The 22527-nt window shown below is 39.4% G+C and overlaps 1 protein-coding gene across 1 annotated transcript in view; it reads right to left on the bottom strand.

Annotated features, from left to right (window-relative positions):
* The window catches only part of LOC117424536 (septin-7-like), a 50024-nt gene extending 33130 nt beyond the window's left edge, over positions 1-16894 (bottom strand). Inside the window, exons 1-3 of the mRNA XM_034040955.3 lie at positions 16796-16894; positions 15519-15584; positions 13582-13678 (exon numbers count right to left, since the gene is read on the bottom strand). Of these exons, the coding sequence (XP_033896846.1) occupies positions 13582-13678; positions 15519-15557 (136 nt within the window). The 5' untranslated portion in view covers positions 15558-15584; positions 16796-16894. The remainder of the gene's footprint in view (positions 1-13581; positions 13679-15518; positions 15585-16795) is intronic.
* Between the last annotated feature and the right edge of the window lie 5633 nt (positions 16895-22527).

The following is a 22527-nucleotide window of genomic DNA, read 5'->3' as shown; positions in this document are numbered from 1 at the left end:
TCAATTAAAAGTAACAATTAGCCTAATCAAAGCTGTTGAATGATTTGAAAGAGCTGGAGATCAAGTTATGTATGCAATTGAATAGAACTTGAAATCTCCAACTTGTTAAAAGCTGAAGAATAGTTTAAAAATGTGATAAACCAAATTGTTAGTTCAACTGAGTGTTCATTTAAGTAACGGAGAGCTCAGTTGGAACAAAAACCAGCAGACACAAGGGGTTTAATATGCTTGAAAATAAATTTGATGTATGTGTGGCATAGTAACGTAATCTGTGACCCCCGTTTACAGCTTAATGTCCATTTTCTTAAATCATTATTATAATATTGTAGCAATCTCAGTTAACGCAGGCAGGCACATCACACAGGGCAGTCCACACACAGGCGGAGGGCGGGCACAAACCCAGGAGCCGGCTCTTTTGAACAGCGCTATGTTTTAGTGCATGAGGTTCCGGGTTCGCGCCCACCGTCCACCTGTGTGTGATGCGCCTGCCTGCATTAATGGAGATCGCTACTATATTTATATAACGGTAATATTATTACCTCATTAGTAAAATGCTAGGGACGAGGCCCTTATCCCATGTAGCATAGCGTGTTTATTTATTTATTTATTTTTTTTTTTTTAAAAACGCCCGCCCCTCCTGTCAGTCTATCTTTAAAATGTTGTTTTTTTTAATGTGTATAATTTTGGTTGTGAGCAAGAATTGGTGGTTTAATTTACGTCAACCGAGTACAGAACTTGTTAATTCCTGTTGAATTATTATTAATACTATCGTGCCGTTAATAAAACAAGGTGGTAGTACGCTACTATCTCCAGTCCCTTTGGTACTGTAGCGACTAGAATTGGTATCAATAACTCTTAAAAACAATACCGTCTTTTTCATGGTTGCACTACAGGGACTAGTCCTGGTATCTCCTTCTGTCCTAAATCCAGCCCTCAATACTTGAACCACCCAGAACAGAAACCACTGGAAAGCTACAGAACCTGTCCTCCATATCCCAGATAAAGATAAACAGCTCTACAGTATATCAAAGGCCAGAGATTAAAGTAGAGGGGCTTGCTTGGAAGAGGAGGAGGAGTACTGGAACATCTCCACACAAATTGGCCGCGTGCCGCTCTGGGGGAGGGAGGGCTAGGTCGGCCAGGGTGTCCTCGGCTCACCGCGCACCAGCGACCTCTGTGGTCTGGCTGGGCGCCTGCGGGCTTTAAGCTGCCCAGGGCTGCATTGTCCTCTGACGCTGTAGCTCTGGGTGGCTGCATGGTGAGTGTGTAAAAAAAGTGGGCGGCTAACGGCACACACTTCGAAGGACAGTGTGTGTTCGTCTTCGCCCCTCCCGAGTCAGCGCAGGGGTGGTAGCAGTGAGCTGAGCCTAAAAATAATTGGACACTACTAAACTGGGGAGAAAACAATAAAAATTGGCAACTACTAAATTAAAAAAAAAAGTTTCTGGGATTAATCTGGAAATGCATATGGACTGTAGAGGAATAAATACAGGAAATACTGGAGCAATTTACTCAGAACAAACTTCCAGGCTTTCTTTTGTAGATTAAATTATGTTTGTACCAATTTTTTTAAAGCTTATTTAAAAAGCAAACGTGGTTGGTTGGTTTCAGGTAGATTCCTGCCAATCGTTAGGAAATAAGAACTAATTATTCCCGTTAACAGATCTATCAAAAGGTTCTTCAACAGACTTCACGCAACCCAAATGTTTGCAGTCATTTTTTGAGGAGGGCGCCTCTGCAAACATAATACTTCACCAGTACTTGGGATCTCAGAACAGGCTTGGTGATGTACACCAATTGATGCACTTCAGGATCTGAATCTATTTAGCTTGTTACAAAGAATGGATTGACAGGGAAGTCTTTAAAATCTTAAAAAGGAGTTGACATAGTTAACCCTAACTAATACTTTAAGCGCAGCATAGAAACCTGGACAAGAGGACACAGCTGGGAATTAAGTGGAAAGATAAAAGGGAAGGAAACACGTATTCACACAGAGAACGGTAATGGGTTACAAAAGAACATAAGAAAATGTATGAACTAGAAGATAGTTGACCCATCTAAGCTTGTTTGGTTGGATCCTTAGAAACAAACTGTGCTTGTCCGGTTTAAAGTAGCTGATGGGCCGACTGTTCTTGTGGTTTTGCATAATGAAACTTGGTGGGAGCAAACGTACTGCATGTGCTACATTGTTTTAAGGCTCTCTCAGAACTCTGGATCCCAGAGGACATGCAAGGATGTAGAAAATACTAAAACTGAAATGAGGATATTTAACCAATCCGAGCACACCTTTTGCCTGCTGCGCGCATGGACACAAAGAAACCCAATTCATGACTTTTACCATACCCTAATCAGCTTTTACCATGATTTTTACCGTCACCTGCTTTAGAAAAATCATATCTGAAGCACTGCTCAAAACTAGGACATAAAAAAAGGTCACATCTCAGCCACTTCAGCATTTCAATGGATATCACAATGGACCTAATAAAAGTTGGTCATCAATAGACAAATAGCTGTATTTTTGTAAAATTTGTATTAACAATAAAAGAGTTTATAAAAAAGAGCTATAGAACAGCAAGCTTCTTTTTATGGATTATGGATTATATATTTGCTGCAGCCTCAGTCCATTTACTTTCTCATGCCAATATTCCCCTCATATACTGACGGTCACCGCCCTGTAACCCTAGATTATATCCAGGTTTATGCTTCACTCAAATATAACTGAATTTAAAACAAGGACAGCCCTATTCTCCATTTAGCTCCAGCCTGATAACAGCATACCTGCCCAACATAAAACCTTGAGAGTTTCAAACAGCTTGTCAGGTGGTTACTGGTACCCTGAGGTCTCGCTCTAACTTGGTAAACAACATCTGTAGCAGAGCATGTAAACACAGGGACAGGTTTTTCAAACAACAGGACTTTTGTACTGTAACACATGGTGACTTGGCTGTAAACAGTGGAAACAGCTGGCCCCAAGCTGCACATAAACAAGAGCGAGTCAGGAGCAGAGTCAACGGTTTGCCAATTGAATTACAAAACCTCTCATTTCTAAGCCACTGGTTCATTTCCAGTTCTGTTCGATAAGGATTTTACTCCAATATGGTGGTGGCTGAAAGAACAAATGAAATGGGTTCTGGTATATATTACGGAAAGCACAAATCTGCCATCTTCTCCCCTTGACACCTTATACTGTCTGTTAGGTCCTGATAAATCTGTTACACACGTGTCCTGTTGAAGTAGCAGCTAATCCATTAGCACTTTCATACATGTTACAAGGTGCAATACAAATAGCACAGTCTTGTTACTATGGCTGCCGATTACAGCATTAAAAAGGGAGAGTAGCGTATGCAGTGTACCTTATGTTGTCTACACCATCTACATGGTGGAATATAAAAATACAGCCATTGTTTAAAAATCATGAAGTTTGTAAAAACCATGTCCATTATTTTTGTACATTTGTGGTCCTCTTGAAAACCAATAAAACAATTTAAGAAAAAAAGAATTGTGCGAGTCTCTTTAGATCGTCAAAAGGAAGTAAAATGTCAGGCTTGTTTAGGTTTTTAACATTTAAAACAATGATGGTATTTGAATCCCGTTTAGCGCAACTGAACAGATCCCCAGTCTGTTCAGTGCTAAACGCAACCTTTCCACTATTTCTAATGAGGCTGAGCATACGCAAGCCTCCAACTTTTCAAAAAAATCTGTTTTGTTTTCTGGTGCATTAACTTATATCAATGTCTTTCTGAACCTCATCTTTAGAAGTATTTATACAAATAGCAACCAGCTTATCTAACATAACTGGAGTGATTTGAACAATCCGACATGGGAACTTCCGCCGCCACACTCAGCAAGTATATGAAATCATCATGGGCCAACAAACCTATCCCCCCCTCCCTGAAAAGTAACACAGCCTACTTAAAAATCCTACTGGAAGGGACCCAAGTTGCGGTTTATAAAAAAAATGTTCTCAAAAGAGAACCACAGCTGGTTTCCGTTAGAGAAATATTTGTGTGACATCATTCATTTTCTTTGGCCTGTTACTGTATGCACATGTATACTGTATGCGTGTGAGGTACCCACAAGGATAGGAAGGTATGGCAAAACTTGACATAACTTTCATGGCAAATGTGTAAAATAATTGAGAAAAGTACAGTAATAATGTACTTGTTTTTTTGGTGATTTCATTTTTGGATGATCAACAAAGAGAAATACAAGATAGCTCTTTACAGAAACAGTTGGCACTCAGACTCAGGGTACAACATTAGATCTATATTTTACCCTACAAAATAATTTCTGTAATGACAGCTGCCAAGACTTGTACAGTAATGTATTTTTAGCTGCTCCTTTCTATCAATTTAATTAATGTTTTTCTTCCCAATTTGAACACCCAAATCGAACCATGTTCCCCACTTTCCGACCAGGGGGATTACTGAACCCTTTTGGCCCGCCACCAAGATCATAAGCCCAGGTCAATGGTGACCCCTACCGTCCCCTTTCCTATGGACACAGAGCTCAATATTTTAGTAGATTACTGATGGGGTATGGCTGTCTATCCTTTGGGTTGACCATGGAAGAAGATTTCATTATTAATGGTAAAAGTGCATTCTCAAATGTAATTGGTCCAAATCATGAAAGAACAGTCAGAGGCTTTCATTGCTGGTACTGTGCACCGAGGGTTTTGCACTACACCAGGGATTAACGCCAGATCATACAAATCATTCGGATTTAAACAGCGTGTACCAATATTCATCACTCCACTTCTTGTACCAAAGATTAAACCCATTAAATAGAAGAGCATTTCTGAACAAGGAGGCCCGTCGGTCTATCTATGCTTGTCCGGTTCATAGCAGCCAATTGATCTGAAGTCAGGTCTTGAAGGATCCCTGCGATTCATAATCAACATGACAAGGTAACCCATTCCATAATACAGACGTGTGTCAAATATGAAGCCAATGTATCAAAGAATTAGGTCTATCTGAAAACCAAAAGAGTCAAGACTAAAAAAAAATGACAGCCATCTTAGGTCAGGGATCCAAGTGAAAGGTGCCATTTGACTTCATGTTTTCAATGTGATGTTTATGAGCTGTTACTGGAGCAGCTCAAGTAGTGGCTCTGACGACATAACAATTACATTGAAGCTCCCCTCATTTGAACAGTGTTTCTATACACTGTATTAATATTCATATTGTATTCTTCTGCAAACTTACTCCTGGATGTTACTGTAATGTCAGTATTGTCAAGTGTTCAAAACATAGTTAAAATAATAAAGTGGATTTATTTATCAGTATTCCTTTCTGATATCCTTTTGCCTTGTTTGCAGTTGCTGATGGAGCGAGTTACATTCTGCTGAAATCACATCAAATCATCAAGCTGACAGCTGGGATTGAGTGTCGACTTCATCACCTACATCCTGTGTGACCCGGGGTCACTGCAAGATGACATACCGGCAGCCCGACAGAGACATGCCGTCTGAGCAGCCCTGCAGTAACAGTCAGGCTTCCCCTCCTAATAGGATTAAACAAAGACCTCCTTGACCTCCATTCGAGACCCTGGCACTTCACCTAGGTGTGATCTCAGACAGCTGAGCAACTGGGAGGCAGTGAGGGGTATCTTGATAACTAGGAAGCAGAGAGCCTGAATCAACTTCAGGAATGGTAACCTGGTTGAAGTAATACTAAAAGAAACATAGGGCCCAATTCAATTAACATTTATCAGATGGGGGAAAAAAAATGCTTTTAGGAGAGTGCACAGCTGAAAAATCAGGGCGTGTTCTGTTAAACAGAGCTTAAAAAAAAGGTTTTGAACTTTCTTGATACTTTGAGAAAAGCCAACTTGTCGGAAAGCAACTTTCGCCCGGCCTCTTCGATGAAGGGAGCCCCATAATTATCGTTTCACGCGGAAGTCGTAAATACCTCTGAACAGACACGAGAGACTGGAGAGAGACAGCCAGTACGCCTTTTAGAAACTGCATTGCAAGCATGTAGTTAGCCTTTTGTGTTCAAGTGTGAGAGTGAAACCCTCACTGTAATATTGAATTGCCTGTTATTCTACTGGCGATAGAGCCGTGTGTTTATTATGTATTGTGCATGCTGTTGATCGAGTGTGTTTGACATATGATGGTGGATTGCTGTACTTAGATTAGGAGGCTTTCCTTAATGAAGTTGCCATAGCTATACATGTGGAACACGGGTTTGTTACAGCCATATGTTCGGAAATCTTCCACTAGACAGGATAATGCTAATTCAGTCTTGACTGGTAATAGTCAAGTACAAAACTTAATAATGACAATGACAATAAACAATATAATAGTTTAACAACCTTGTTTGTAAAGACGGTATTCATGCAGGTTAAACAAATACGTATAAATGAGAAGAAACATGTTTAACGTAAAATATGAATGTTTTATTGTAAAAGTATGAATGTTAAGTAATAGTTTATTTTTGTATAAAATGATTCAAAGTGTTAATGTTTGTTGAATAATAAATCCTGTTAGGAGTAGGCATGGCTGGAGATTATTTAATGCCGTGTCTTTCCTTAGGCGAGAGAGAGAGGATTATTATGTCAGTCAGTAGATGTACAACCTGCTAGTCGGTGATCATGTGTTGTCAGTGTAATTTGTGTGCAGTATCCAATGCAACATACATTTATACCTGTGAATGTTTTCCTGCATTTTAAATACCCCCATGTTCCTTTGAAAGTAATGTGATTGAAGGGGAGGGTAGGCTCGGACATGTCACCCAGTTACAAAGTGCAAGATTAATCTTACGTTTGAGCAGTTAACCCTTCTCTTATGAGACGTTTAAGGACTTCTGCATTTTAACTACAATATATTCGAGAAGACAAGCCACTGGTTGATTAAACTAAAATCACATGACACTTCCAGCCACTGCAATACCCAAGTGTATGCTGGCGATTTCAATACCACACTGTAGCTACCTTGAACATTTCCAGTATAAATATTTAGATTTCCTAATATTACAAAACCAGGGATTTGAAAGACCAGACCCCTTTTAAATAATGGATCGTATTACTCACCTAAGCACATTCCTATAGGAGTAATTACTGCAGCAACAGGGGAAGAACCATTTAACAGGGGCCAGATCGCTCAAACTCCTGAATATTTAAATAACAGATTGAGAAGGAGTTCTGAAACCCAGGACTTTGTGCAGAACTAGGCTGTTTCTAGCTATATTTAGCAAGGTGTAATTGTTTCCAACAGTATTTAACAAGTTAAGTTTTCCATGTTACGAAACTAGCATGGAACAGTTTGGAAATATGTATCTAGACTGTGGTCTTCTCAAATGACAAACATGTGAAGGATTGTACCGTGTGCAAGAACATAGGTTTGTTATTTTGTTCAAAGGGCCTCATAATAACTCCTCCCACCCCCAATATGGGTGTCTTTGTTTCATCATGTCATGCAAATGAAAAAATAAATAAATAAAACCTACTGTATTAAGGATGCAACGTGTCTGAAGAGAAGATCATTTTAACTTGCAACTTAACTTCCTGCCCTGGGATTAACACGCCCAACGCTGCCTCATTCAGGATACCCCACCTGCACTTATGACATCAGCAGCCAGGCGAGAAATTCAACGCCAAATTATTAACTCAGCAGCCACCACACTTGCAGTCACACTGCAGATCTCGCACACAAACCACAGTGACTCGCATACCACACACAAAACACACACAGAGGGAACTTTACTTTCAGACATAAACCCTGCTGTTACTTGCACTACTCAAACAATGTAAACAGACAGATATAAAATAAACAAAAAGTACAGATAGCAGAGTACAAAGCGGGTTTTAAACAGAACCCGGTTTACCAGCAACCAAAGTGAGTGAAAATATTTAAAATAAAAAAAAGCCTGGCACATTAGGCAAGTGTGGCTTTAAACTCACACTCAGTATTGAGAAGCAGGTCTGAGGAGTTTCAAGTCCCTCTGAAGTCACTGCTTTCAAAAAAAAAAAAAAAAAAAAAAAATTCCATTTGAAATCAATTAAGATGCTGAGCCTCAGAACAGAGCGAATGCAGCTGTGGGTCTTAGAGACAGGAAGAGCCCTCTGGATTGCACTTGGGAAGCCCCTCAATCAGATTAACATACTGTGATTGGGTTTCTACACAGCATGGCATGCACACAGATTCCTCTGTGTTTGTTCAGGGAGAGAGATCCTTGTGTTCTTCTCTTTTGCTCCAACCGGCACTGCCAATCCCAATCAGGGTTGTGATCAAATAACAACTATTTGTAACACAACCACCATTAGAAGGGTGGAGTCCAAATTGCATGAAAGAAACCCAACTCATGAGTAATCCAATAGATTCTTAGTGTCACTCCACCCTCTTCCAGATGCAACAGTCCGAGAAGGGCCAGGTTAGTTAGCCAATGTCGGATGATCCTGATAGACTACTTATACAAAACTGTCCAAAATTACCGTTTGATCAGGAACTTTCTTGGCCAAACCTAACTGACATTGTATGTCAACTGTTGATTTCAACTCTTGCCTCCGATTCAAGCGTTAGACAGCCATTACTTTACCTTGGCTGTAATATGCGTTGGATGTATTGTGACGATACATGTTCAACAGAATCACATTGGATTTGATATTCAAATAATTCAACTGAGGAATTAAACTGATTTTAGATTGTCTTGACGAATGCAGAGATATTTGTATGGGTTTGAGGGCTATCCTCCACACAACTACTTTTTTTTTTTTTTTAAATCAAATAAATTGTGACATGTTTGTTAGATAAAGGATGCATCTCCCTTTTAACATGTCAGTTTTAGACATGGGCAAGACAGCATAACAGAGATGACAGATGGTTGATTATTCACAGTCATTCATCCATCGCTACGGTTGTAAATTCAAAATTAGAGCCATCAGTAGCAGATCAAAATGATCTACTGTACAACATACGATATGTATCATGATTAAGGCTACGATTTTGTCACAGAATTTTGAAATTGAGAAGTCAGTGAAATCTTGGAAATGGATGTAAAAACACTTGATTAGGTGCTTCCTTTATTTCCTTTAAAAATGCACGCAGCATTTTCGCGTAGCTATAGGTTAGCGAATGAGATAGCTGAGCGAGCAAGCATGTAAATCGGTGACAGCTAAAATGCAAAAAAGAAATTGTGAGCGAGTCGTTTTCTGTAAAGACAGAAGAACAAATGCATCGGAGAACAGAAGTTTACCAACTTAGAGGCTTTCTTTACAACATGGTGTTTGTTTCAGAATCGTGGAAAACTTAAAGCCTGGTTCATACAGCACTTCTGTTGCAAATGAATGCGATGTTAGGCTAAAAGCTGTACAGGACACATCGTGTCGCAGCGCTTTTGACTGCGCAAAGTGGTTGCAGCTGTTTTTTTATACTTGCATTCACGAAATTGGATAAATTTACATTTAAAATTAGCTGTGCTGCATTTGTACCTCTATAAAAAAACAAAACAAACAAAAAAAACACCAACAACCAAAAGCGACGTCGTTGGTACATCCGTCCTCTCAACCACGAGAGAATCCGAAAGGGAGAATTTTAAACATTTGGAGAGATGCGGGTATGCGACAGTGAGAGATATTTTATGTATTTCAGAATGACAGATGAAAGGTTTGACAATCCGTTAAGGTTGTATGCCTTTCTTAAAGACACACGTTGCGAGATTGTAGATGACGTAATTCCGACTTTTCGCACAGGGTCGGAGACCCTCGACTCCAACCAGAAATTATGTCGAAGTCTGCACTGTAAGTTTTACTCTAAAGTAACATTTAAATTTGTGAGTAGCCAAAAGCAATAGTCTTTATATTATTGGTTTGGTGTACTATTTAAAAGCTCTAGTGTATGTTGATGTCGCTAAAACTACATTTGGTGAACGTCCCGTGAATTCTTGTTTTTTTTTGCTGCACCTCACCCGTGAGATGTACAAAAAACTACAGTGCCAAAATCGTAGCCTTGATCATGATATGTGCTGGTCCTGCTGGGCTACTTGTATGATGCAGAAGATCAAATTATCACTGATGATTGACTATACTGTTAAAGACAAATTCAATAAGATAGTAACTATAAAAACAAATGTATTCTTTATTCAAGAACCATTTGACGAACTACTGTACAGTGAGCTGCGCTTTCGGTCTCATAACAGTACAAACGATACTCCGCTCTGCCTATTACAATGTGATATATCATGTAAATAAAAGGATTGAGATTCATCAATACACAATGAACTGTTACATCCCTATTATCCACTGTATGCACGTCAAAGTTTGACATACAGATAGTGGGACAGTCATCTTCATGCAAGCGCTTCTCTAGATGTCTGTTACATACTGACAGAGGGTCGGACATGCTTGTTACTGCTGTGTTTAATTTGAGTCTAGAACAGAGGGAATGCCCTCTTAGGGACTCAGAAGGCAGCTCCGATGGCATTCCTGCGGAAAATATTGTAGAGTCGAGGAACATAAGACACACCAAACCTGACTTCACACTGGCCCTCTAAACCTGCAGTGGATGCCAGTTGCTTCTGGAATCAATCCAGTATGAGCCACCCAGTCTCCCCATTGCAGATTTCTGACTTTTGAAAAGCTTTTACATGCAGCTGTGGTTCTGTGTGGGCTGTTCTTTCTTTCCTGTATGAGTTTAACATGTTACTTTTCGCTCAAGGTGCCTGAAAACTTATTAAATTATATAGATCGAGTATAAAAACTAAGTACACATTTGAGGGTTACAGAGCAGAATGCATAGGCATCACAGGCACCCACAAATAAAGTTGAACTTAGATTGGTCCATGCAAGAGAATATAATAGAGTCTACTTTATCACCATGCAACTGTGAAATACATGTTAAGAATCAGGTATGACAAGACCTCAGCAATTCAGTCAGTCGTATCTCACATTCAAGGAAACGGGCTTAGATTAGAGCATGCCATAGGACAAAGACAAATGACTTTTTATAAAATGATCTATTGAATAAGTGTATAATATTTTTAATACCATGATGCCATGCTGAAATTAAAGCCCTGCGATGGAATATTTTAGTTTTTTCACCCTTGCATGGATTTAGTTTAATTGGGACTATCCTAGTGGGCAAATACACAAATTGTATATATTCCCCCCCCCCCCCCCCCAAAAAAAAGCACAGGCTTAACCAATTAAAAAGCAATACGTAATGGCAATAGGTAGGCTATTTGGTAAAGGCATTCCCCCATTTGCCGTAATGTATGCCCACCAAATACAATGTTTAAGAAAAGCCATCCTTCTGTCTTGAGGAGAAAGTAGGGTTAGTGTTTAGACAGGTGCCAAGATGGATAACTGTTATAGTGCATTGGGGGTTTTCATTCATAAATAATTTACAAAACGTTTCAAACAAGTCGAACCAGACCGACAGAGACAAAGCTGCCCTGCCACCATCACAGTCAAGACTAGGGGAAGTTACCACTGTCAAGTACAAAGGAGGATTATTACTACAAATAAATGGTTAACCCTTGAACCCCACAACCATGCTAGCCCAGGAGTGACAGCTGCTCTCCGTTTACTGCAGGCTCCTAACTCAAACACCATGGAAAACAGTTTCTACGGGTGGACTGTCTTGTGACCGAGATCAATGCAACGTACGTTATCAAGTGATCTCACAGCTCCTGAAAGCGTTCCGTTCTGTTACTCTGATGTCCTTGTGAAACAAACTCAAATCAGAAGCAGTCGACAGTTTTGAAATGACACAGCGCTGTAGCTTAAAGATAGGAAGTAATACTTTGAGATTACTTCCTTTACAAATCAACTGCAAAGGCAGTCCTACCTCAATATAAAGCAAACCTTCATCTGTCTTTTAGTGCTTTGATCACAGTTCTTCAGACTGCGTCCGTGAGCTTGAAATCAGTTTCTACATTTCAAAAGGTTTCCTTTCCGATGTGGAAATTCCAGTAGCTTTGAGTGTTTCAATGTCTTTGAAAGTTTTTGTTTCCAGAGACATTCCTTTAGCCTCTGGTAAAGCAACGACCCACATGTACAGTATTCACACACTAGTGTTTTCTGTTGTGCAGGGTCACTGTAACTTCGACATGGAACAATCGATGCATCAATTATTGAGCATCCGTCAAACTTCCTGGCCTTCAATTACATATTGTTCAATTGATCAAATTAGCATGCAGTTTGAAGTCTCCCATTGCCAGTTTGCATTAAAACATTGATTCTGTAGTTAAGAGCTTATATTAGGGTTACTGTATCACGGTAGCTAGGCAACATCAGCAAGTTGCTAGGATACAGATCTGTTGGCCTCTGGAGAAGTTACATCAGATCAAAATATGTTATTTACATTCCTCCCACCCCCCCGATTTAAAAATGAAAAGCTACACAATTATTTTTTAGAAAAATAAAATAAAATATTTTTAAAAATAAAATGTCACTGAGGCATTGATTATTGATAAATGCATGTGACAAAGCTGATTAAGAAATGAGGTTCCAATTGCACCACTATAGTAAACCTCTACTGTCAACATGTCTGTACAGTATGTTGATATTTTAAAACTGTGATATTGATTCAGCCCACAATGGGCCAGGAATTCAGCATTAAAACATGTAGTGGTATCAAGCGAGGAGGATACCTGTGCTACCTTTGAGGAACAAAGTGACTGTCAAAAACATGGTTCCATTGTTTGCACAGGATTAATGTAGCCTCCTAAAGGCAGCAACCCGCTTGATAGGAAATACTGCATTGCAGTCACTTCCTCCTCAGTGCCCCATCTGGAAATTAATTTGAATAAAGCCCTGAAGAGCCCACAGGGCATTATTTTATTATAATAAAACAGAGCCTAAACAACACCAAGCAGTTTGTTATTTAGTCTTGTGAATCTATGGTAACAGAGGGACTTCCATAACATTTTATTTGAGGTTATGCACACAACCGCAAAACTCTAAAACAGAAAATTTCACTTCAATAAAATGCTTCTGACTAGCCTATGTTTCAGGAGAGAATACCCAGTACTCTTGAGTGCTATAACTTTCAGTAAACACTTTAAAAGAACAGATTGTTGGATTTCTGTACATGCTGTAAATTTGTTATTGTGGCCACCATGGTTCACATAACAAGGCCTTGCCCTGATAAACAAAGCCCTCCAACAAGTACTATCCCAATACAGTAGTATATTTAGGCTTAGATATGGCAACAGCTGCAAAAACATTACAACTTCAAGGGGCACCACATCTTATGCAACTTGAAACCACATTTGCCACACATAACAGACATACAAAATAACAAAAGCACGCTTTTAGGCAGACCCCACTATCAACACTGGCACACAGAAGGTTCAAATCGCTATAAAACTGACCTAGATTGGAACAACTAGATACAGAATCCCAAATGCATCCTATCTTCACCCCTTCCACTCAAAATAAACCAAGAAAACACATCCAATCAATCAATTAGAAATGTACACGCCCCTTAGCTCTTCAAGACCATAAACCCTAGGCTACTATATCTGCATTGGTCTCAGGAATCCAAGTTCTAATCAATGCAAACCAAAATACGGAAAGCAGTAAACAGACCAGATCAAAATCGCAGGCGAACAAGAGTAGGGACAACATGACGACTCTTACCTACTACCATCAGTGTGAACTCGAAGCCTCTCTTTACAGACTTCCTGTACACCTGGTTCGGGAGGTTGGCAAACCCAACATACCCCTCCAGATTCCTCTGCAAGAAAAAAATAAATACAAATTGATATACAGCCAAGAAAAAAAAAACCATGTATGTCAACTCTAAAGTACAAAATCCAATTTTCACAAAGCAAGTAAGATGTCATGATTTTATAATGTTAAGGCGTATGCTTCGAATGAATACACATGTATTAAAATCTGATTTTGCGTTGTGCACAGGGATCAGTGTACATCCTTCCAGGAGCAAGCCTTCTTTAAGCAGCACTAGGCACTAGCACTAAGCTAAAGAAGATCTCACTATTTAGTCTGAGCTTGCTATTGAACTGTAGACCCAAATATGAACGTGCGTCCATGTGGTTTGTACCATTAACTTCAAATTTAACCTTGAACAATCTGTACCGCTAATCCAAGGAATTGGTTCTCACAGTAACTGTAAACAGCTGCATCTTCCTGCTCTAATCCTTGGAATTCGCTCTCTGCCTTGAATAATATTAAAATGGTCCTATATGTGGCTCTGAACACAGGAAAATAACTTGGTGGCAGTAAAACCATAGTATTTGATGTAGTTATTTTTCTAGTTAATATATGCAATCTGATCCCACTGAGATCAGAGAACAAACATCTCTTGGTTTAAACGCCAATATTTCTTCAGATGTTTTGTCGCCATCTGACTTAATTATGTGCATGATACAGCCAGCTAACTAAACTCCTGATTTCACACAGCATTGACATTCCTGTGCAGTGTGTGTTCCGTCAGCATAGACTGAGCCACAGAGTCTGCAAAGTGCCTTCCCCACCCCATTCCTTCATTGAGCTAGTTAACCTAATAAGGAATAACGTTTTTAAAAACTGCACCCAGAATAGAGTGCTATTATTGGTTTATGGAAGTGCATTTTGATTTTTCAGTTTACCTATGTTTGAGGATTTCGCTTAAGTAATATCGAGCTAGTGCATTTAAAAGCATTCACCACATCTTTCAACGTCTTTTTGTAAAGGACATCACTAGTAGTATACAATACAATATCATTGTGCCTATGCGTCTGTGTTTTAGATGACAGTTTGCTTTGTAGTTTATTGAAAGTAAATAACCTGGGGCTAACACAGGATAGTTATTAAGAATTAAATGTAACCCCATTCTGTACATCCATCCTGTGCACCGATTACAATTTGGCAATGCGCTTCCACTGCACATCTGGACTAGTTAATAATACTTTTAAATGTACCTGCACTTTTAATCTGTTTATTGACCACTGAAAATGTACTTTTGTTTGTTTGTTTAGTGCTACCGTTTTTCTCCTGTATGTCTGGGCTAGCATATCATAACGTGAGTGTGTCAAATTAAGATTACATTTTTGCTGGTCCATGAGAAATTTCAAACATGAGAAAAACGTCTTAAAATTACACGGTATACCACTGTAGTATGTGGACTGTATTTATGAAAACAGCGGGTTTTTTTTTTTAAGGGGGAACCGTTATTGATAAACGACACCGGAACCGCCTGCTTCGCGTATCAAAACATACATTTGGTCTATACCACTAGCATCAGGCATTTGAAATACTAAAATACAGCAGTTCAATCAAAGGTTCATTTCACAGCGTGCCGTCTATTTTACTTAATCTCAGTGTTAGTAGTAGTAGGGTCAATAACGCAGAATCAAAATACTATCTGAAGACCTCTGACTGAGTGTGCCAACCCGCCCACAATGGAGGATGTGCAATCTGTCGCCTTATTCTAGGTCCCTGGGCTGCCATGCCAACCTCATATCATTACCCGAGTCGACGATAATCGCTTATACAGTCACTTCCCTCTGCTGTAATCACAATTTAAAACTATTTAAGAAAAAATATCAATTTCAACGACATTTAGAAATACTTACTGCTATGCTGGCAGATGAAGAATCGGGTCTCTCAATCATTTTACGGTAATAACGCCAATCCCAAATCTAGATAGATTAGGCATAAAAATTGAGAATTAAAAAAGAAATCTCTTTTAACGTTTTGTTATTATGAATGCAGTATAATATACGTCTCCAAGTGGTTACTATTGAGTCCACTGAATGCAATTCACAAGGAAATGCCCCCGTGAAAAAAACACAAGCTGTAAAATTGTACAATGTAAAACTCTGACGGGGCGGAGGTTTCCCCTCCCTCAGAACTGCACTCTAATTGGCACAAAAGGGATAAATAGCGCCCATTATTGTGATGTCACAAAGGATTGAACGTTCTTTAGAGTTTGATTGGAAGAAAGAGCCGCAAACACTAATACGCAGGCGCACTAATGACTGTCACTGCATTATGGGAATTGAAGTTTCGTCTGCATTCTTTTCAGGGGAGCTGTGGAATTAATTCATACAACCTTAACTTTTTTAAATGTATTTATTAAATGCAAATACACATGTGTGTTTAATGGCCCTTTCTTTCTGGGATGGCATCTAAAGTCTCCCCCCCCCAGTGCTGATACTGAGCTAAAACTGATTTTGCAGTTTTTCACATTCAAATAAATATTATTCCAGATGTGATCGCAGAGACCAACTCAGCAGAACATACGTCAATTGCAGAAACAGATCATGAACATAGATTACATAGGGTTTTTTTTTCCTCCAGCAAAAAAGAATGCATTTATCATTAATCATATAAAGCATCGTCACGTCTGTCACAAGAACGATCAAAAATCCAAATGGTGGGTATAGATCCGGCCCACCAAGAGAAAGACCTGGTGTTGCAATAGATTCATCGCTGTCAGCAAACAGACAAAAAGGCAAACAGAATGCTTGGATATACAGCCCAAACTGTAGACTGTTCTGATGAGTTTGCACAGTGTACTGGTGAGACTGCACTTTCAATACTGTGCTCAAGTCTGGTCATCACATTACCAAAAGGACATTGTGGCCCAACAAAGAGCAGAGACTAATCCCAGGGCTTAAAGAGCTATGTAGATAGGTTGAAGGAACTCAATCTATTTAGCCTAGAACAAGGGAGAATGCTTTTTTTTATTTTCAATCTTAAAAAATAGTTGACAAACCCTAATCAATAACTGAAGTGAGGCACACATGCCAGGACCGGACCAGCTGGAAATGAAGTGGAGCTAGACTTCGGATATAGGGCCGGAAACGCTTCCTTACACAGAGAGTGTTGAGGGTATAGACTGCATTACCTAGTCATGTTGTTGATGCTGAATCACTGGGATTAAGACCAAGGCTGAAGTTTTAAGATTAATCAGATACCAGGAACCGGTATAGATGGTCCAAATGTCCTCCTCTAGTTTGGAAATGCTTCTTTTCAATATGTTCTTATTATGTACAGCAGGGGTCTGCAACCCTGGTCCTGGAGCGCCCCAGTCCTGTAGGTTTATAGGTGTCTTTACATCATCAGTGGCAAAAGATCTGGAACACCTGTTAATCTTGACTAATTAAACCAATAATTGGTGCAATTAAGTAACTAAGAGCTCGGTTGAAACGAAATCCAGAATACCCAGTAGCTCTCCAGGACCTGAGTTAGAGGAAGGGTTATATGAAGGTGACATCTAGTGGTTCACTTCTGCTATTACACATTACATGGAAATTTCACAGGACTTGATGCACACACAGGGCCCGAATCTCAAATGCAATTAAGCAGCATGAGCCTTTGTGTATAGGAATAAACTCAAATTAGTTTTAAAGTCAGGTATTCAAGTTTGTTATACTCAGAAAACATCTGGTTCGCCAATGCATGCCCAGAATCCAGGCCTCGCTTACAGTGGCCAAAAACTGTCCACAGCATCTTCTGCTGTAGAAATTACTTTTAATAAAGACTGCCTTTAACACAGTCTCTCAACTTGGTTGCTCTATTGAAGGCTATATCTTTTCAGAATGTAAAACAAGAAGTTCTTCAGTACAAAAGGACACTTTCTGAATTCTTCATACTTGTATATTGTTTTGTGTTTTATAATTACCTTTATAACTATATATATATATATATATATATATATATATATATATATATATATATGTGTGTGTGTGTGTGTGTGTGTGTGTGTGTGTGTGTGTGTGTGTGTAACACATTACGTTTTCATTATGGTTTTATCCTAGTAAGCTGAGATGTCTTATTGAGTTTTTTTTTTTTTTTTTTTTTTTTTTTTTTAGTAGTCGCCAATTATTTTTTTGTATTTTTTTCCCAATTTAGAATATCCAATTATTTTAGACTCGCTGACTCGCGAGGGGCGAAGACGAACACACGCTGTCCTAGTGTGCCGTCCGCCGTCAGCTTCTTTTCATACTGCAGACTCACCATGCAGCCAATTCAGAGTTACAGCGTCGGAGGACAACGCAGCACTGGGCAGCTTACAGGCAAGCCTGCAGGCGCCCGGCCAGACTACAGGGGTCGCTGGTGCACGTATTAAAACTGATATTGTGATATTGACATTTTTTCAGAATTTTATTTAACCATAAGAAGTTCTGTACCATACGGTTAGACTGGTGGTAACTACAGAGCATTAAGCTATTTTCGACTTCCAGATCCTTAGTTTGCCTCTCGGTAAAACGCCTTCACGGTATCAAGACCTGCATATTCAGGTAATGTAAGATTTTCTGTTGGTTAAGGCCTGTGGAACTGTTAAAAGGTAGGTAGCAAGCTGGCTAGCATGTACCCCCCTGCCACCCTGCCTACTCAAGTCTTTAATTAACTAATTAAAACACCTTTTGCTTTTACAAAACTAAAATAAAATAATATAAATAATGTGATTGAAGCTTTTTTTAAGTAGTCTCACGTTGGCATATATGGCCCCAAGTATTATATCCCCTGTCTAGTAGCTCTGTACAAGAAGGCGAAGATGCAAGAATGATATATATCTGGAAAACAACTTATCTAATTGTCACGAAACTTGGTATTATTATTTAGCATTAGTCTGTATATCACACTTACCCTTTTGCATCTATCTGGATAATCACTTATGAAATTGTGAGAAAACGTGGTACTTATTCTATACTATACTGTTGATTGATGATGATTCTCTCAAAAGACACATAAATACACATTTTAATAAAGTTATATATGTTTTGGTGACTAAGAAAACATGACCTCATCATGCAAACTAATACCCTAAACAGTACAGACTTTTCTTATAACCCTCTCAATCAGATACTGAACAGCATGTACTTTGCATTTTGTTTTTGTTTTGTTTTCTATATGGAAATTCATAATATTTAGCTACAGATCCCTCTCTATGAAACCTAATCTAAACTTACATCTGTTTCTAAGACCAAAAATGATTCCATTCTGTGCCTTGTACCATGAATTTGAGTTGGGGTTTTTTGAGGTATGACACAGGCCCGGTTTTTGGGATGGAACCGCATAACAGTCTTGCGTTTTGATTGGTCCATGTCTGTCACATGAAAATGTCGTCACACGAGTGGAAAAGCTTGCAGGCATTTTTAACATTGTGTTCAGAGAGAGAGAGTGGTCTGCTTTCCACAACTTTACCATAAAAATATAATGTGGTATTACGCTGTACTGATATAACATACTATATGGGTAATTAGTTTATATGAATTATCATGTTATGCACGAATGTAAGAATTGGCTTTCTGTGGTGGTGTACTTTTTTCTTTCAAGTAGCATATATCTATAATCGTTTTTGCGATATATGTTAATATAAAATGTATACACTATTTCAGTTTTGTTAGAGGATACATTAGTTTATCTCTAATGTAATCACAGTTTTACATATAGACTGCCCCTGTTTTCATTTACGGAGCCGCTTTGCTTTTCAGATAACGTCCTAAATTCTGGGCCGCTTTGGTTTTTAGATAACGTCCCAAATTCTGGGCCGCTTTGCATTTTTGAATTTAGCCCAGTTTTGGGGACTCAGCTGACAGCCGAGTTTCTAAGTCATCCATGCACAGTTTACCATAAACTGGATCGTGAATTCATTTGAAAGTAACCCTTAGTACATGAATCAAAGTTAATGTATTTTTTACTCTCCCCAGAAATCTTTTTTTTTTTTTTTTTAATGAAAAAACAAAAATAAAATGTAAATGTTAAAAAAAAACGTATTTCTTATTACATGAAGAAACTACATTGCACTGAAATAGATACATGAAAATTAATTAAAGCAGTCGTTTTCCTTTATTAAAGGCTAATATTAAAACACATTTTTGGGAAGGAACATGGTATTCCGAAAAAAGGACATCTCATTTTCTTATGTAACGTCCATCAATATATTGTAGTGTTTCAGGTTCTTTTTGGACAGAAATGAGACTGCAGCTGTGAGTAGATGAAGACCGTTTATTTTGACAATAATTAAATAATCACAAAATAAAATCATAAAGTGAGGGAAAGGAGACTGGGAGTCGAAAGTGAAAATAAATGATTATAGTAATTTTTCTTTTACCCTACCCTTCCCAGTCTTTTCCCCGCCCCTCTTTTGCGCAAAACCTGCGCTCCAGTTCCCCTCCACACACGTGTACCACCATGCAACCCTGGCACGCACACACCACCATGCAATCCCTGCATGCACACCACCATGCAACCCCTGCATGCACACCACAATGCAACCCCTGCATGCACACCACCATGCAACACCTGCATGCACACACCACCATGCAACCCCTACTATGCAACCCCTACATGCCCACACCACCATGCAACCCCTGCACGCACACACCACCATGCAACCCCTGCACGCACACACCACCATGCAACCCCTGCATGCATACACCCACCGTAGCAATTCTTTGCAAAATATATTTTCGGGTATTCAGCCCCATTCATGTCTATGGCAGTGTTAAAAAAAAACATTTCAGACATATCTCTCGAACCCGAGCATGTAGAACCACCATTCAAAGTGATATAGACTCGGGAGCACCCCAAACCACCGTCTAAAACGGTGTGGTGGTTCATCCAAAAAACTCATGTTATGACGAAAAAATTCACTTTGCCAAGCGGTCCTGGCATCTGAACCATCAAAATGGTGACTCCTTGTACGAAAAAATAAAATCAAGTTCCTAACCCCCACAGAAACCGAGATACGCCCTGTCAAAAATGTCCAAAAACTACCCTTTTCGGGGTCCTATCTCCATGAAACCTAGAAACCGGGTTGAACTTCCTTGGGTCATGTCTGGGGGCCCTCTTTCACAGGGAGCCACCCATTTTCAAATGCTACATTTTCAAGAAATGTACACATGGCATGTCAAGGTTGCATTTCCTATAGCTTTTGAGCTCCAGGTTGGCAAAAAAAGTCTAAACTGGCGTCCTTTCTAGCTGGGGACACGTCACTTCGAGGGATCTACAGGGGCCACGAGGTGGACCTTCGTACCAATTTTCAAGTCTCGGGGACCCCCGGAACCCGAGATATAGCACCCTGAAAAATGTCTATGGGAAATCTCATTATAAAACCCCTTTGGGGCAACGCCCACCATCTGGCGGTGGGGTGGTGTATGAACCTGTGGCCGATGTCTTTCTTTAGCTAAGACTCTTGTGCACGCAAAGAGTGCCCTTCTGAGTTCGTTGGCACAGGGGTCGTGGAGATACGGGTACGATAAGAGACCACCCCCTTCCCTATGGCAAATCCCATTATAAAAACACCATCGGGGTAACCAATTTTCTTTAGCTAAGACTGTTGTGCATCTAAAGAGAGTACTAGAGAGTTTGTTGGCCTAGGATTTGTGGACTCATGGGGTACGACAGGAGGACCCCCCCCCCCCCCTTCCCCCGACCACGATTTCCTATAGCAAAATACATACAAAAAATGTCCATTATATATAAGACCTGAAATGTGCACATTTTGTAGTGTATTTATGCAACAGAAGCACCAATTTAAGTCCATTCCAAGTGTTTTGTGATCACAGTATCAGCTTGAGTGTATCGGAGCACAGTTTTGCACCAAAAGCGAGCAGGGGTGAAAAAAAGCACTATATTTACCCTATTCTTTAAAATTTCACTTTGCAGTGCAAATTTGAGGAACGCAACCACTTAGCAACTTGCAAATTGGTACTGCAATTTAAAGGCCTGTAGTGTCAGACTGGTAGTCCCTAACTGATTCAAGTGTTTTTGGAATGATTCCTGCAAAGACTGATTTATAAGAAAAAAAGAGAGATTGACAAACAGCATTTTGCTTTATATGCAGAAACGGGCAACTACAAGAGGGTGTCAAACAAGCTGTGAATGTCCTAGGAGGCTACAGAGTACCTCTGGGTATGAATCCAGATGCTCGCAGTACCTGTTCTTAGATGTCCAAAACCACTGTATCGCTGTATAACTGTATACCCTATAAATATCACTTTTTATTGTGTATTTGAGGAACACAACCAATTACAAACTTCATTTGAATTGCTGTGCTATCAGAATATCAGTGTATAACTTTGCTGGGTATTGCAGTGTATGCTGGGTATCAAAAGGCCTTCACCTTTACAAAAGGCTATCAGAATTTAAAAAAGGCCGTCAAAGTTACAAAAAATAGGTGTGCTCCTAACCCAATAATTGTCTTTTTAATTCTGTGCATCCAAATACTTGTAGTTAAACGTTTTAAGAATTAAGCCTACTGTTTGTTGTTCTGTCCTAAACCAGCAGTTTGTCACCCAAATTTATTAAATAAACGGGGGGGGGGGGGGGGGGGGGGTCATCAGATTATTCTCCATTTTATTGTAACTGAGGTACCGTTCAGTTGAGCGAAAAAAGATAGAAGTGGTACAGTTTCAAAAAAATGTTGAAAACCCCTGACCTACAGTATAAACTATCAGGAATAGATAAGGGAAATGTTGACTAATACAATACAATAGGATTTATTTGAAGTTGTTGAAGGGCACTGGTCTCTTAAACCCAGAAGTTCTGATAAACCCCTACGCCTCACTATATATTGATGGACATTACATAACCAAATGAGATGTCCTTTTTTTTTTTTTTTGGTATACC

This window comes from Acipenser ruthenus, chromosome 19 (genome assembly GCF_902713425.1).
Source record: "Acipenser ruthenus chromosome 19, fAciRut3.2 maternal haplotype, whole genome shotgun sequence".
Lineage (NCBI taxonomy): Eukaryota > Metazoa > Chordata > Actinopteri > Acipenseriformes > Acipenseridae > Acipenser > Acipenser ruthenus.
Note: the sequence above shows the minus strand (reverse complement) of the source record. Positions and strands in the feature narration are given on the sequence as shown.